The sequence below is a fragment of the Ceratotherium simum genome, chromosome 2 (assembly GCF_057802395.1).
Source record: "Ceratotherium simum simum isolate JZ-2026a chromosome 2, ASM5780239v1, whole genome shotgun sequence".
NCBI lineage: Eukaryota > Metazoa > Chordata > Mammalia > Perissodactyla > Rhinocerotidae > Ceratotherium > Ceratotherium simum.
In genome coordinates, this window is record NC_141901.1 from 41627400 (window position 1) to 41642311 (window position 14912).

The following is a 14912-nucleotide window of genomic DNA, read 5'->3' on the forward strand; positions in this document are numbered from 1 at the left end:
CTCATGCTCCTGCTCCCCGCCTCCATCCTGCCTGTTTCCTAAGTGGAGAAACTGAGTCTCCGCGAAGGAGGGGCCTCTTGACATGGATTCTCTCAGAGATCCAGGTGGCGAGGGGGGCCTGCGTGTCTTAAGATGTGTGTGGGCTTGGGGTAGACCAGGATACGTACTTCAGTGCTCCCCCCAACTGAGGAAGGTAGCCTGTGAGGGACGCTTCCAACTGGGCCTCCGGCGCTACGTACCCCAAAGAGCCCCTCCCACTAGTGTAGAATGGAATCAAATCCGGCTACCTCGGGCCGGGTTCCGCTCCCCGAGGCCAGCCGGGCCGAACCGGGTCGGACTCGCTTTCTCCTCCCCAAACCCCTCCGCAGGGGGCCTCCCTCCCTTTCCAGCAGGTGGCTCCGCAGGACACCAGCTCAACCTGTTGGACCACAATGGGCGGCGCCGGGGCGGGGGGGCCTGGCCCTCACCCGGGTTGACCCGGGATCCCCGCGCAGGGGGAGGGGCGAAATCCTGGTCCCTCCCTCCCGCTCTCTCTTCGGCCGTGACTCAGCCTCGGGGCCGCTGCCCTGCGCCCCAGCCAGGGGCGGAAAGTGTGAGGCGCCCCTGAGGGCCCAGGCCAAACCAAACAGCCCCCCACCCCAGACATTATCTCACTGGAGAATTAGGGGGGCTATAGGAAGGACGGGGGAGCAGCAGGCATGGGGCGCTCCCGCTCGGATAATCCGCTCCGGGTTTTCCTAACGTCTCTGTCCCCCTTGGGTCCCGAGGCTGGTCACTGCTCCGGGTTTTCTTCTTGGCCCCGCCGGACAGATTCTGGAGCCCGTGGGGTCCAGGCCAGGGTTTTTCCCTCCCTTCTCCAGCCGTCGGGGTCGCACTAGCCTGGGGAAGGGCAGTGCCAGGGGCAAGACGGTAGTGCCAGATGCACAAGTGAAATGGAGAGGGGGATGCTTCGGGGAGGAGGAGGCATGGCCGAGGAAAAGGGGGGCGGGAAAGTGGCCCAGGGAGGGCAGAACCAGAGCCTCAGAGGCAATAGAAGGGCGGGCGCCTTGGCACCAGCCCTTAGGTACAGAGAAGCGAACGGCGCCCAGTACCTCGGGCTCGCCCCGTCCCCCATCTCTGGAGGTCGCGTCCGGCGTCTTGCTGGACCCAACCTGGATCTTTCAGCGGCTGCCATGCCATTCCCCACTTGAGTCTCGACAGTCCTGGAACCTCCTGTTAGTTCCTCAGTGACCCCCTCCCGGTTTCTCTTCTTCTGGTCCACGCAGCTCCCTTCCTCGCTCAGAAGTCGGAGGGGGGAACCCCGACTTGAAATTACCGCCTACCCCCCAACTCCCGGCCCTTACCGCGCCAAACCACTGAGACAGCGGCGGCCAAGAAACGCTGACTGGGGGCCCCGCCCCCTCCCACGAAACCCCAGCCGGGCCCCAGGGGCCTGCCGCCACCCCCGCCCCGCCACCAGGCCCTGAGTGGAACTGGGAACTGGAGGGCAGGTGTGAGGCCTGCAGGGGCCTCCAGGGGATAGGGGAGCGTCCCAGATCCGCACGTTCAGACTTAAATCTTCAGCCGACCAGCTAGACCTTAATTTGGGGGAGAAAGTAGCAGGAGGTGGGTAAATACCCGAAGAGTGAGGTGTTTGACCAAAGACAGGGATGAAAGCCCCGGTTGGGTCGTAGGGAGGACTGTATACCTGGGGCTGGGGTGAAGGCCGGGTGCCGGTACTGGCTGGGCCACGTGCGCCAAGGGGCAGCTGCAGAGGAGTTAAGATGCTTGTAGAGCCTGGAGGAGAGAGGGCTCCTGGGGGAAAGAAAGGCAAGGATCTGCTTGGGCGGGGTCCTGAGTGAGTGGGTCTGGGGGCCTGTTTTGGAATGTGGGGGGCTGAGCTGGAAGCGGAGCGTTAGCCTGTGCCAGGCGCCCACCTCTTCCCCGCTCCCCCCCTTCCCCGGGCTGCCTCCGCTTCCCTCGAAAAACCCGCCGCCCAGGAAACCGCTGGGGGCGCTCAGACCGCAGCCCCCCCGCCCGGCGCCCCCCGGCGCCCCCACAGCGACCGCCCAACCCACCTGAAGGGGCCGTGGCTGCCAGGGTTGCCCCCCTCCCGCCGACTCCCCCCACACCTGCGGGCGGCACTATTTATAACTCGGCGCCTATTCCGGGCCTCTGGGCGGGAGCCTGCTGCGGCGCAGCGCTAATCGTCGCCGGGATCTCTGCGCCCCCCAGGGCCGGGGTAGATAAATTTAGCCTCAGGAAGCTCAGGGGAACATTTTCCAAAACTCCACGTCCCAGAGAAGGCGAAACAGAGCCCCTCAGCCCTCAGCTTCCCTGCGGCCAGCCACCAGGCGGCGCAGGTTCCCGGCTCCTCGAACCCAGCTAGGGGTTCGGCTTGCTGCTTTAAAGCTGGAATAGGTAAAGAACTGAGGGTGCACGATGGAAGGGTACTGAGGGGCGGAGGTCAGAGGGGCCAGAGGAAGGCCAGAAGAATGCGTACGGCCCCGAGGCTGGCAAAGACTCTGGAGTAGCGAGTCTCAGCTGGGAGTAACTAAGAAAGGGGGTGAGGACTTCTGCCTTTTGAAGAGGAAATAACTCATATGCAAACGAGATGCAAATAGGAACGCAAATAAGCGGCTTTGCCCTTAGGGGTCTGCGCTCCGGTGCCGGTGAAACGACTGCCACAGCTCCCTTTCCGCCCGCCTCTCAGGGTAGCTGGGAAAACGTGGGACCCTCCGAAGATCATTACTGTAATATCCAGTTTATTGCGCGCGGCTCCTCAGACCACTTCACCATGACCCCTCTCCTCCTGTGCCTTTCGCACACCATTGAGGGTCTTAGATCCTACGAAATCAGCTGGGTCTCCTGGATATCAGGCCGCTCCTCCTCCTCCTGCCGTCGTACTTGGGGGCACTTCCAGCTCCGCCTTTACTCCTTCCCCATTTTACCCCGCCCATTCCCCTACCCCTTGTGGCCACTAGAGGGCCCCGGAGTACCGAGGGGTAGATGAGCTCTTACCCATCTTTGCACTCTGCTCCCCTTTACCGCCCCCCATGCCCCCCCACTCCAGTGAGTTCCTGAGAGAGGAGTCTGGACACTCAAAACCTGAGCTTGCTCTAGTTGGGAAGAGAACATCGCAGGGAAGCTGCCACATCTCTTTTTCCCTTCTAGAGGAGTGGGGTGGTGTAGACCAGGGAACCATCTCCTGGCCTGTTGTGGATGAGGTTAAAAGGACATAGCTGGGGCCCCCAGATGAGCGGGGGGCAAACAAGAACAAGGGGAGCTTAGGGTTGAGGTGGAAGTGAGACAGCATGGAGTGGGTGCAGAATGGGGGTGGTAGTCCCCTCCACACTTCTGCTTGAACTGGCCCTGCAGCCCAGGCCACTTAGGCCACCATCCCAAGCACCAGTTCAGAAGATGAAGGCTGGCTAATTGAGAGAAGCCCTGCATTTGAGATGAGAAAATCTGGGTTCACTAAATGACTGTCCTACTGCAGTGTGCTGTGGTTATGACTTTGGATGGGTCGCTTTGCCTCTCTGGGCCTGTTTCCTTCACCTTAACATGGGATAATTACCGTTGTCCTGCCTACTTTCAAAGTGGATTTTGTAAGGCTCAAAACACTTTGTATTGTGAAAAGTGCTCTCAGAATGGTGTCTGAGGTTTTTGTTACTCTCCCCTTCCCTCTCCTCAGTCTTTCCACTTTCAGGGCTCTCTTTCCAGCTCTGACATTCTCCTTGGGCCACTGACAGCCTCTACTCCTCTCCCTCCTTCAGCTCCCCACCACCTGTCCCACAACAGGTCACAGCCCTGGGCCCTGCCTTCCTCCACCTACCACTTCCGCAGTGGTCTTTGCCAGACATCCCCTCCCCTGGCACAGGCCCTTGTGCTCAGAACTCTCAGACTACAGGATCCATCTCCAGGCACTGCCCCAGCTTGGCAGGAGTGGGGCCTAAGAAAGGAAAAGGAGGCAGAAGGCCAGAGCTTGAGTCAGGGAAGGGCTGGAGCTGGCCAAGCAGGGTATAGGCTGTGAGGGCGAGAGAGGAGCCCCAAATTCAGATGGGAAGGTGAATTCTGTGTCTACCTCCACCACTAACCTCTCTCTGGTTGGATTTAGGATCTTGCTCCTTCTCCCTGCTGTGTCCTGGGGCGAGGGTGGGGTAAGGGTGGGGCAAGGGACCAGGCAAGAGCACTGACTTGCATTTTGTGCCTAAAGATGGGTGCCGAGCTGCCAGGGAGAAGAAATAATCTTGAGTTGGAGCACTATAGAATACTGTACTGCCGTGAAAAAGAATGGGCAGGCTCTAAATGTACTGATGTGGAATCCTGTACAAGGTATATTAAGGGAAAAGAGCAAGGTGCAGAACAGTGTGTAGAGTATGTTATCGACCAGAAGAATAAGTATATGCAAAACCCAGCCACCCCTTACCATTGCTATTGCTGTGAGCCTGCTCTGAGCCACTAACGTGCCTGGCCCGGATTGTGTCCGTTGCCTCCTAACAGGTCTCTCCTATTCTACCCTGGCTCCCCTAAGGTCTATTCTCAACCCAATATAGTGCGCCTTTTAAATAAAAAGTCAGCTCATGCTCAGCACCCTGCAATAGTTCCTCATTTCACTCAGCATAAAAGCTCAAGTTCTTACCATGGCTTACTAGGCTCTCCATGACCTGCCCCCACTCCCATCCCCAGCTTCACTTTTTCTTTTTTCCATTGCACCTATCACCTAATAGCATCTATATACTTATTTTTTTATGTTGATATTTTATTTTCTTTCTCCACCCACCAGAAAGTAAGCTCCACGAGTACAGGGATCTATTTTGTTCGCTGTTGTCTTCAAAGCACCCAGATTGGCATACAGTAGGTGCTCAATAATATTTGTTAAATTAATGAATGAATGAAGATGCAGTATATGCATAGACTATCTCTGGAATGCTCTCCAAGAAATTGGTAACCATAGTTACCTCCAGGGATGAGAGCTGGGGGATTGGGGGAGAGGTGTGGGAGGGAGACTTACTTTTTACTATCAGGAGTATTTAGGCATAGATTACCTTTACAAAGAAAAATAAAAAAAGCCCAGAGAAAAAAGAGTTAACTAAGAAGAAGGCTGAGGAAGAGCTTGTCCCTGGGAGTGGGGAGAGGGCTCCACATACCATCTCCAGGCCAGTGCCCCAGGAGAGAAAGAGGGGGGACAATAACTGGGCCCCAAGAGGGGCAGGCAATGCTGGGTAGAGAACCCGGGGCCACTTTGAACAAGCCCTGTGGCTGGCTCTGAGGTTGTGGGGGGCTGTGAATGGGCACTTCAGTAAGCGTGAGTGAGATGATGTAAATGGCTGATGTGTACCTACCACTGGGAGTAATTCGGGGAAAGCAAGTGTTGGTGGCTGCCAAGGGGAACTGAAGAGTCAATTCTGCTCATTCTGGCTGTTTCTGTCCTGTGTACTCTGATAAGCCTGAGGGACCTGTGTGGCCACACAGGTGCCATCCTCTTGCAGCTTTTGTGTGAGCTGGAGGAGCAGGGCTTTACTTCCTCCTTGAGCTGGGGACTAGCATTAGCCCAGGGCTTCCCTCAAGATACTCAGAGGGAAGGAGCTGGCCAGACCAGGTCTTCTATTTGGGTTCCTATCCTAATGTGCAGGGCCTCACAGAAGAAGACCCCACCCAAGCTGGAACCCTCCCTATCCACAAGGTGGGAGGAACCTGGCCTTTCCAACTCCACCCTCCACACCCAGGCACCAGTGAGTCAAGAAACCTGGCTTTCAGTCTTAGTTCTATCCAGGACAACCTCCTTCCCTCCCTGGTCTACACCCTGGGTCCAAGACCCTTCTAGTGCTTTTTCTTATTCCCATTTAAACATTTAGAACTTTTGGCCTTAAGATCTATTTATTATATATATAGTTCAGTGATTCTCAAATGGAGATATTAGGGAGCAGCCCATTCCTGGCACTAAGAGGGTATGGTAAGATCAACCATCTGGGCTGGTGGGCTCACTGTGCCAGGCTTGGAGGAGTGCTAGATCCTGCTGCAGTCTTATTGGGGTCCTAGCCAGCAGATCAAGCTCTTGCACACCAGAGGGCCGCCAGAGGTGGAGGCTGGGAATGGAGGCCCAGAGACGAAGCTGATCTGACAGATGGCACAAACTCAAAGCAGGATCCACACTTCAGTCCGTGTTTGTGGCCCATCCTTTGTCAAGCACAGCTGGCTGCAGGAGTCTTGGTGGGGTTGGGCTGGGCACTAAAGAAGAGAATGGGAAGCTGAGAGGCAGGTTCTGCCACAGAAGCTGCAGCCGTACCTCCTGTTTGCCCTACCCTGCCCACCTGAGAGAAGACAGCCATGTTGCGGGTGGGGAGGAGGGAGTTCCCTGCCGCCATTAATCCAGCAGCTCCTTGATACACCAGCAGCAGAGGAGGATGTAGGCGACTTCCTTCAGGGTCTGCCGCAGGCCCTCCCACCCTATGTTCATCTTCATGACGGGCACCCGGAGCCCAGTGTCTCGAAGCGCCCCTCCGAGGGAGAAGGGTAGGGCCTGGGCTAGGGGCTGTGTCCGGGGCTGCATCTGGGCAGCAGCTCTGGAGAAGAGTATGGAATCCGCTTCTCGTGCCTTTTATCAACATTGTCCCCACCCCCCTCAGACCTCATGACTACAGGGACAAAGGCCCCTGGGTCTACCACAGGGAAGATTCTGGGCCTGAGAATGGGCTGAGTCAGCCCCTATGCACAGGGATGGAGGGGTGGGGTTAGTAGGAGGGCCTGGCCACTCCATCTTTCATCCTCCACAGCCAGGCCAGCTCAGCTTCCCTTTTGCCAGCCTGGGCCTCGAAACCTCAGGTGCCTTGTCTTTCCCTCAGTGGTTGGCACAACTCCCTGCTCCTGCCCTCTGGTGGGCTCCTGCCGAGGCTGGCATTCAGAATCATCAATGAGAGTTCCTTTCCAGCCTGTTCTGCTGCACTGCCCCCCGCATCTGGACCCCTTAGAGTGAGCACAGCTGGCTCTGCCAGCAGGGCCTGGCCCACTTATGCTTCTCCCACCCTCTGGAGCAGGAAGACAGCCAGAGCAACAGGCACACGAGAGGCACAGTTTATTGACAGGTTACATCCTAGGACAGCCTCCTTCCCTCCCTCTGGGAGCAGGCAGGAGTAGGGGTCATGTGCGGGACATCCGTTCCTCGTCTTCGTTCTCAAGTAGGTAGGCTGGACGGTAGGTGGGCTGTCCTCCTGGGCTCAGGCACTTCAGGGCCGGGTTCGGCACTGTGTTCTCCCGGCTCCCCAGTGATGTGTAGCTGGAACCGAGAGCATGGAGGGCAATCGTGGGGTGGGGTTGGCTCTCCCAGTGGCTCTCCCTGTCCCAGCACCCTTACATCTTCCCTACCCATTCTCTTCCTCCAACACCCTTACCCTCGGTCGTACAGGATACAGTATGGGACAAACAGTTGACGCAGAAAGTCCCAGATGTCTCTGTAGGTCCAGTCCTGGGAGGGCAGAAAGTCAGAGAAGAGTCAGGAATACTCCCCTCTCCCACACCTTCCCCCTGCTGCCTGGGAAGGGGCCTATCTGGGCTCTTCTGCTCCCGTGGCCTCTGAGGGAGGGCCTGCTATCTGATTCTCTGGTACATCCTGCTCTGTGTAGGCCAAGCAATGAGAAAGAGAAAGCCTTCATCCTGTCCCCTCTCTGTTCCCAATCCACCCTCCACTGGCGCCTCAGCTCCAGGAGGACAGGGAGGGGCTGTGTCTGTGTAAGCCCATGCTGTCCAGTAGAACTTTCTGTGATGGTGGAAATGTTCTATATCTGTGCCTTCTAACATGGTGGTCACTTGAAATGTGGTTAGTGCAATTGAAGTGCTGACTTTTGAATTGTATTTAATTTTTAAAATTGAGATATAATTCACATGCCATAAAATTCAACCTTTTAAAGTATACAAATTCACTGCTTTTCGAGTAGTCTGTATTTCATTTTAATTAATTACAATTTGAGTATAAATAAATGGCTAGTGGCTACCGTAGTGGACAGCACAGTCTAAGTCATTGTTCTGTCCATAGTAGAAGGCACAATGCCTGCTGTTGAATTAGTGCTCGATAAATATTCAGTCAAAAGGCTGAATGAGCCAGCCCCGATGGCCTAGTGGTTAAACTTGGGTGCGCTCCACTTCGGCGGCCCGGATTTGGTTCCCGGGCATGGAACCACACCACTCGTCTGTCTGTCAGTAGCCATGCTGCAGCTCACACAGAAGAACTAGAAAGACCTACAACTAGAATATACAACTATGTACCGGGGCTTTGGGGAGAAAAAAAAAAGAAAGGAAGGTTGGCAACAGATGTTAGCTTAGGGTGACTCTTTCCCAGCAAAAAAAAAAAACGGCTGAATGAACAAACAGCACAGCCTCCCTTGGATGCTGGAGCCCCTTCATCCAAGTCCCAGGCTCCAACCTCCCCACCTGGGGGAGCCAGGTTGCAGTGACTGATAGGGGACATGAGACTAAAGGCGATAAATCCTATTCCCCATTACCAGCAGTGGGTTGATGCGCATGAAGGAAGGCCAGCCTGGGTCAGTGGGGCTGAAGGGGTGGAGGCTGCAGGAGTAGGGGTCGGTGCGGCGGGTGCCCATCAGGACGGCCTCCACCTGGGGGTGCCGTGTCTGCACATCACTAAGGGCCTGCTTCATGTCACCTTCAGCCTCTAGCACCCGCAGACTGTACCTGAGGAAGGACAAGGGGTGGGGGTCAGAAGTAGACCCTGCCAAGTCCCTCTTGGAGCCCAAACCTCCAGGCCCCTAGTACCTCTTGATGGTGTCCTGTAGAAACTGCTCCAGCTCAGGGAAAGGGGAGATGCTGCGGATATACAGGATCTGGAGGGGTTCTTGAGCATCAGGGCATTTCCTGGGCAGGGGGAAGTATCCACAGGCTTGCGAGCATGGGCAGGGAAATGCTCTCCAGAGAGCTTGCACTATTCTCTTTGGCCCCTGGGATGAACACCCTCCCCTTTTCCCCTTTCCCTGTCCTTCCCATGCATCAGAACCCACTTCCTCTGGGAAGCCCTCTCTGATCTCTCACCTCTCAAATCTGGAGCACACATCCCTGTTTCAGGTACGTAAATCTCACCTCCCCAACAGGTCCAACAGGACTGTGACCTCCCTGTGGTCAGGGATGGTGGCTTGCACATCCACAACCAAGGTCAGGCATGTGTCAGATATTCAAATAAATATGGTAGGGAAATAGAACAAGAGGTCACTATGGCTACCTCCCTCCCAAAACCCACCCAGACACCCCCTTTCTTCCCTGCTTCATAGGATGGGGAACTAGGGAATGGGGCAGATCAGGTGTCTCTGACGTCTTGCCTCCAGGGGGTAGGCTCACCTCTGCACAGCTGCATGGAAGAGGTGTAGGAGGGCGGTGCAGTCCTTGCCCCCATTGAAGCCCACACAGAGCTGGGGGAGGCTGTACCGAGCCAGGGCAGTCTCGATGGTCTGCAGGGCACCTGCCACCTTTCTCCCCAGAGAAGACCCTGCCAGGCAGGCAGGGAAGAGGGCATCAGATAGACACATATGGCCATCAAAAGGCAGTGGGGGCCACGTTGCCCTTGCTTAAAACCCTTCAATATCTTCCCAGTGTTCCTAGGATAAGTCCAGAGTCCTTCATGCTGCTCACTAGGTCCTGCAGAGTCTGCCCCTTGCCTGCCATTCAGCCACACCTCACCTCACTCTTCACCTCAGCGTCCTCTGAGTATCCTGGTTTCTTTCCACTCCCCTAAACCTCATGCTGCTTCCTTCCAGAACCTCTCTCATACTATTTGATCGTGTCCACCTCCTGCTCTGACCAAATCCTCCTTATCACTCAGCTTATATGTCACTTGCCCAGAGAAGCCTTCTCTGACCCCAGATCAAGGCTGATCTCCCTGCTGGGGAGTCCCCCTCATCACTGACATCTCCTGGGTCATTACCTGTTTCATGTCTGCCTCTCCTGTTAAACTACTGGTCCATGGAGTAGGGCATACTTCTGTCCTGTTGAGCTATATCCCCAACACCCAGCACAGTGCTGGTCAAAGTAGGTACTCAATCAATATTTATTGGATGAATGAATGAATCAACTGTAGCTATCTTCTACCTTCTCCTGGATTTGCGGGTAGCCTCCAACAGCCTCTGCATTCCTGAAACCTAGGGTGGCACCAATGGTCTGGTACATGCTGCCCTTCCCCCAGGAGGCCCCTACCTGACTTGGTGAGTTTGTATACGGCCTCACTGGCCTGCTCCACGGCGTTGGGTATGTAGGGGACCAGCGATCCCTGGGGCAGACGGGCAGTCAGGTAGGCCAGGCATTCCTCTAGGGGCCCTTCTTCCTCTGAGTCCAGCGTCACCTTCACCTGATAGTAGTTGCTGCCCCAGTCAGGGTAGGAACCCAGGCCAAGCCTGCGCCCAAAGTGCGCCTGGGCCTCAGCCAGGATGGGGGCAATAGAGGCCTCGTTAGCTGCCACATACAGCTCCCGCAAGTGGAACTGAACAGCTGTGTTTTGGAACAGTCCCTTCAGCCCCTCCAGCACCCGCCGCAGCAGCTCTGGAATGCCTGGGAAGAGGTAGACGTTTCGGACGGAGACCAGTGGGAATTGGAAGGGGCAGCCAGTGCAAGGATCGGTGCCGTAATGCAGGCGGGCAGAGGAGGGCACTACTGACAGCTTCTCCCAGCCCTCCCCTCCTAGGGCTTTGATGGCTGCTTCCAGCTCAGGGTGTGGCTTGAGCTCATCCCCAAAGGCCTGTGCTACTGCCTCAAAGGTCACATCATCATGAGTGGGGCCGATGCCCCCTGCCGTGAGGACATGGGTGAAGCGGCTGGAGAACGAGGTGATCTCAGCAGCAATGGTGGCTACCTCATCGGGTACAACAGAGACTCGGCACACCTGGACCCCCAGGGAGCGCAGTGTCCGGCACAGAAAGTAGGTGTTGGTGTCCTGAGTGTGTCCCTGGGAGATTGGGGATGGGGAGGAGGAGAGTGTCAATGCTGTGGGGATGAAGGGAAAGGGGGCAGGGGTGATAGCTGCATCTGCCTGATGATGGGGCACTCTGCTTTTTGGGGGACACCACCTCAGGCTGCCAAGAAGCCTGGACCGGGCACAAGAGTGGGAAAACCCATGTGAATGGGGTCAGGGATAACGTGATCCACCTTGGGTCTCCTTCTCTGCACTCTGACCTTGACCTCATCTATGCTTATAGATTCAATTATCAATTCTATGTGGACAACCGTCCATTTCCTCACAAACCCTGACAGTTTCAGTTCCCTGGCTCCAGATGCTTATTGGGTATCTTCACTCTCTCCTGTGGCTGTTGTCACTTTGGTCAATGGCATCCCCTAGACACTGTCCATAGCCAGTCAGGCCCTTCATGCTATCAACTCTACTTCTGAAATGTCTCCTCATCTGCTCTCTTCTCTCTGTCCCTACTGGCACTAAGCAGGACCTTGGCACCTTTCACCTGGACAGTGGCGACAGCCCCCTGGCCAGACTCCCAGCCTCCAGCCACAGTGCTCTGCCCTGTGCCTCCTGAAAAACCGTCCTAATGTGTCATTGTGATTGCATCACTCTTGGCCTCAAAAGCCATTTGTTGTTTCTAACCATATACAGAATAAAGTTCAAATTCCCTTCAGAATATTTGAGGCTGTCTGTCTATGGTGTGTAGCCAATCTTCTTTTCCAGCCCCATCTTCTACTTCTTTACAGAGAGCTTAATGGTTAAGGGTTACTCTGGAATAAGAGAGAATCAGGTTGGAATCCCATCTACCACTCCTAGCTGTGTAATCTTGGGCAAGGTTCTCAACCTCTTTAAGCCTCAGTCTCATAATCTATTAATTGAGATTTATAATAAAAGTACCAACGTCATGGGGTTGTGAAGATTACTAAAATCACATATGTTATGTAATAAGCATACTGCCAAGCCTTAGTAAGCACTCAAAAAATAGGGGTCAATATTACAAACTGACCTTTACAAATGATGCCTACCATGACTTCTAGTAAGAATTCCATGATCATTCAGAAGGGATTTCTCCCTTCTAGTACTTTCCTTCTACCTCACTTATCCACGCTGCTGAGTGCCTTGAATCATTTTCTAAACAGGCTGGCTATAATTCTTAAGTAATACATGCACCTGTACCTCCTTTACACGCTGGACTCTTTGTCATTTCTGTAAAACCCCTCTTCCCCCTACCATACTGCTTGGCAAATTGTAGGGAATTTGCTAAAAGTTTTTCAACAGAGTAATTGAAAGAATGAGGGTCACTTTTCTGCCAATATATTGGACTCACTCCAGGACCCTACTGCAGCTCCCACCCTGGTTCACCTTCCCTCAACAGAACGTGGAGCAGGCTCTTAAGGACAGGAGAACGCCCCGCCCTCCCCCCTCTTCTGTCCCAGACACACCTTGAGGATCTCATCTCCAACAATGATGATGCCCGCCGTCACGCTGCGCCCTGGGGGAGGTTCGGAGGCCCTAGATGCCATGGTCCTAACTTCTCTGCCCCTCTGCAAGGCCCTCCAGTAGCCACCCAGGCCCCCAAACAGGGGTCGCAAGCACGGGGATCCCGCCAGGTCTACACGGCACTGGGGGCCATAGCCCGGGAACAGCGGGTCCGGGGTGGAGAGAACCTGGAGGAGCCAGAAGGACAATGGGGGAGAGCAGGCGTGTGTGTTCTTCCTTAGAGGAACACCCTTTCAGGGTTTTCCTAACCAGGCCCTTGAAAAGCGATTCCTTTATCCATGCCTCTTTAATAAACGTGTTCTCAAACCCCAGCCCATGCCTCTTTAAATGTCTTCTAAGCTTGGCTCTAGTCTCCTTAAAATGTCCTGCTCTCTGGAGTACCTACCACTTTAAATATCTTCTGCCCGCGCACTCGGCTCCTCTAGTGTCTGCTCTATCTTGGACATCTGCACCTTTAAATATCTTCTCTCTTTGGGGCACCTGTCCCTTTAAACGTCTACCTTGTCCTGGGCTTTGGTCCTTTTAAATACGTTCCCTCCTTCCACCCCGGACCAGAATTCAGTTCCCTTCTTCAGCAGGCTTCCGCACCCTTTCTAGCCCGGAATCCCGTCTCTTCCCAGCACGCTTCAGACTACTCAGCTCTTCCAGGTTCTCACCTGCCTCTCCTGCCCCTCCACCCGTCTCTCTCTGCTCTCCTCCTGTCCCGAGACAGCTTCCGTACTCAGGGTCCCGCCTTAGGCTCACACCTACTTCACTTTAATTGGTCATATTGGCTGTCGCTCAGACAACCTCCAAGGGCCCATTGGTGTAGTCCACTGCCACTCGCGAGCTGTAGCCAGAGAGCGGGAGAAGGTACTGGGTTGTTATTGGCGACAACCACGTGGTCACCCCGCACCCGGAAATACGGGGGCGGGGCTTATCGTCTCTCAGGGCCGAACGTACAGGTTTTGGGGTGGGAAAGGAGCTGTGGTTGGAGATGCTCCAAGGACTTTGGGGTGCTCTCTTCTGGTGCTGGAAGTAAAGGAGAGACTTGACTGTAACCTCCGTCCTGTATTCAAATTCTCGCATGCATATGCTGTCTGTTTTCATTAACCATGACTCTAATTCTAGGCCAAGTGGTCGGGGGCTGGTACTGGTGTCAGAAAGGATTTTATATTGTAACAGATGGAAGTTGGAAGGACACCAAGAATAATTGTCAGCATTGCCTGTGAGATAGGAAGATCCTGGAGGTGAGCTTTTAGTGTGTGGAACTTTCATTTCTTTATTATAAACGATAAAGCTAATTACTTAACCCTCTTTGACAAGAAAAAGTCTTCCCCCACCTTGCTCCAGATGATACTTAAACATCACCTTTCTCAATTATTGGTCATATAGGTACAAGTGAGGGCAGAGACTAGGGAGTGCCAGGTGTCCACCTGGGATTCTCACATCATCCTAGCTTACTCTCAGTTGCCTTTGGTCTAAAAATGCTTCTTGAACCTTAATGTTCATACTAATCATCTGGGAACTTTTTAAATATGCTGATTAAATCTCCCGGATTCAGGTTTGGGTGGGGTCAGAGATCTGCATTTAACCAGCTCTCATGTCACGCTGATGCTTCTGGTCTGTGAGACTGTTTTCTGTGGTAAAGGTCTACAATTCATTCGTCATTTGGAGGACTGCTGAACCACAACTGGCCTCATTTCACTCTTCTCAGTATCCTCTGAAATGATGCCCATTTTACAGATTGGCAACAGGCTTAGAAAGGTGAAGGGATGCCAGACAACTGCCACAAAACACTGAAGTGAATGATAGAGCCAGGCTTCTAGACCATTCTTTCTCAATAAGCCTTGTTTTTTTTCAATTAAAAGAAGCTCAGTTCTAAAAAAATAGTCTCATTTGCCTAATGACATAAGTCATATGCTCCATTATCTTTATTAGTAGTAATGGTGATATTTGACCCCCCCCAACATCAGCTCTGGTCTAATCCTTTACCAGTGGTTCTCAAGCTTGAGTGTGCACCAGAAGCGCCTGGAGAGCTTGTTAAAATGTCGCTGGGCCCAACCCTCAGCATTTCTGATTCAGTTAAGTCAAGGGTGGAGCCCAAGAAGATGCATTTCTAATGAGTTTCCAGGTGATGTTGATGCTTCCAGTTCAGGGACCACACTTTACTACTGCTCTAGGAATACAATGGATGGAAGACGGAGAAGGGGGGAGATTAATCTCCCTTATTTAGTACTACTGTTATTTTTAAAATTAGAGGGTACAGCCTCTTCCCCTTACATTCGTGTGCCCTTCAAATGTCGGGACTATGTTAAAGGCAGCATCCCTGACTGTAGGAAACCGTTCATTTGTTTTGATGAGATGATGTCCCTATATAACCTCTATCTTAGGCCAGTAGTTAGAGTGTAATATATTTCAGTAGCAATTTGACAGCAAGTCTGCTTAAAGTAGATTAAAAACCAGTTAGTAGAATGTTGAAATAAACCTCATATCAGCAAGAGCT

The 14912-nt window shown here is 53.8% G+C and overlaps 2 protein-coding genes and 1 long non-coding RNA gene across 6 annotated transcripts; all 3 read right to left on the minus strand.

The window, feature by feature from the left end:
* Window positions 1-1441: 1441 nt before the first annotated feature.
* LOC147917926 (uncharacterized) lies at window positions 1442-2752 on the minus strand. The gene is made up of 3 exons (XR_015554945.1): window positions 2112-2752; window positions 1688-1794; window positions 1442-1577 (listed from the first exon to the last, which is right to left on the minus strand). It is a non-coding gene; the product is annotated as an uncharacterized LOC147917926 (long non-coding RNA).
* Window positions 2753-5681: 2929 nt separating this feature from the next.
* On the minus strand, window positions 5682-6987 carry LENEP (lens epithelial protein). Its single transcript, XM_004436126.3, has 2 exons — window positions 6294-6987; window positions 5682-6210 (listed from the first exon to the last, which is right to left on the minus strand). The coding sequence occupies exon 1, from the start codon at window positions 6530-6532 to the stop codon at window positions 6347-6349; it is 186 nt and encodes a 61-aa protein (XP_004436183.1). The 5' UTR covers window positions 6533-6987; the 3' UTR covers window positions 5682-6210; window positions 6294-6346.
* Window positions 6988-7037: 50 nt separating this feature from the next.
* FLAD1 (flavin adenine dinucleotide synthetase 1) lies at window positions 7038-14900 on the minus strand. 4 transcript variants are annotated; one of them, XM_087442346.1, is made up of 8 exons: window positions 13084-14900; window positions 12370-12594; window positions 10177-10921; window positions 9325-9472; window positions 8749-8847; window positions 8478-8667; window positions 7371-7444; window positions 7038-7255 (listed from the first exon to the last, which is right to left on the minus strand). In XM_087442346.1, the coding sequence occupies exons 2-8, from the start codon at window positions 12448-12450 to the stop codon at window positions 7120-7122; spliced, it is 1473 nt and encodes a 490-aa protein (XP_087298472.1). In that variant the 5' UTR covers window positions 12451-12594; window positions 13084-14900; the 3' UTR covers window positions 7038-7119. The 4 variants fall into 4 exon arrangements, with proteins under 4 accessions (XP_087298472.1, XP_087298467.1, XP_087298457.1 ...); XM_087442341.1 differs by lacking the exon at window positions 13084-14900 and adding an exon at window positions 12928-13075; XM_087442331.1 differs by lacking the exon at window positions 13084-14900 and adding an exon at window positions 12813-13075.
* Window positions 14901-14912: the final 12 nt, after the last annotated feature.

Coding starts and splice junctions, on each gene's coding strand:
- LENEP (XM_004436126.3), bottom strand. CDS start 6,532: ATGCAGCCCCGGACACAGCCCCTAGCCCAGGCCCTACCCTTCTCCCTC.
- FLAD1 (XM_087442346.1), bottom strand. CDS start 12,450: ATGGCATCTAGGGCCTCCGAACCTCCCCCAGGGCGCAGCGTGACGGCG. Junction 8,848..9,324: donor TTCCATGCAGCTGTGCAGAG/GTGAGCCTACCC, acceptor CCCCCTGCCCAG/GAAATGCCCTGATGCTCAAG. Junction 8,668..8,748: donor CTACAGGACACCATCAAGAG/GTACTAGGGGCC, acceptor GTCCTTCCTCAG/GTACAGTCTGCGGGTGCTAG.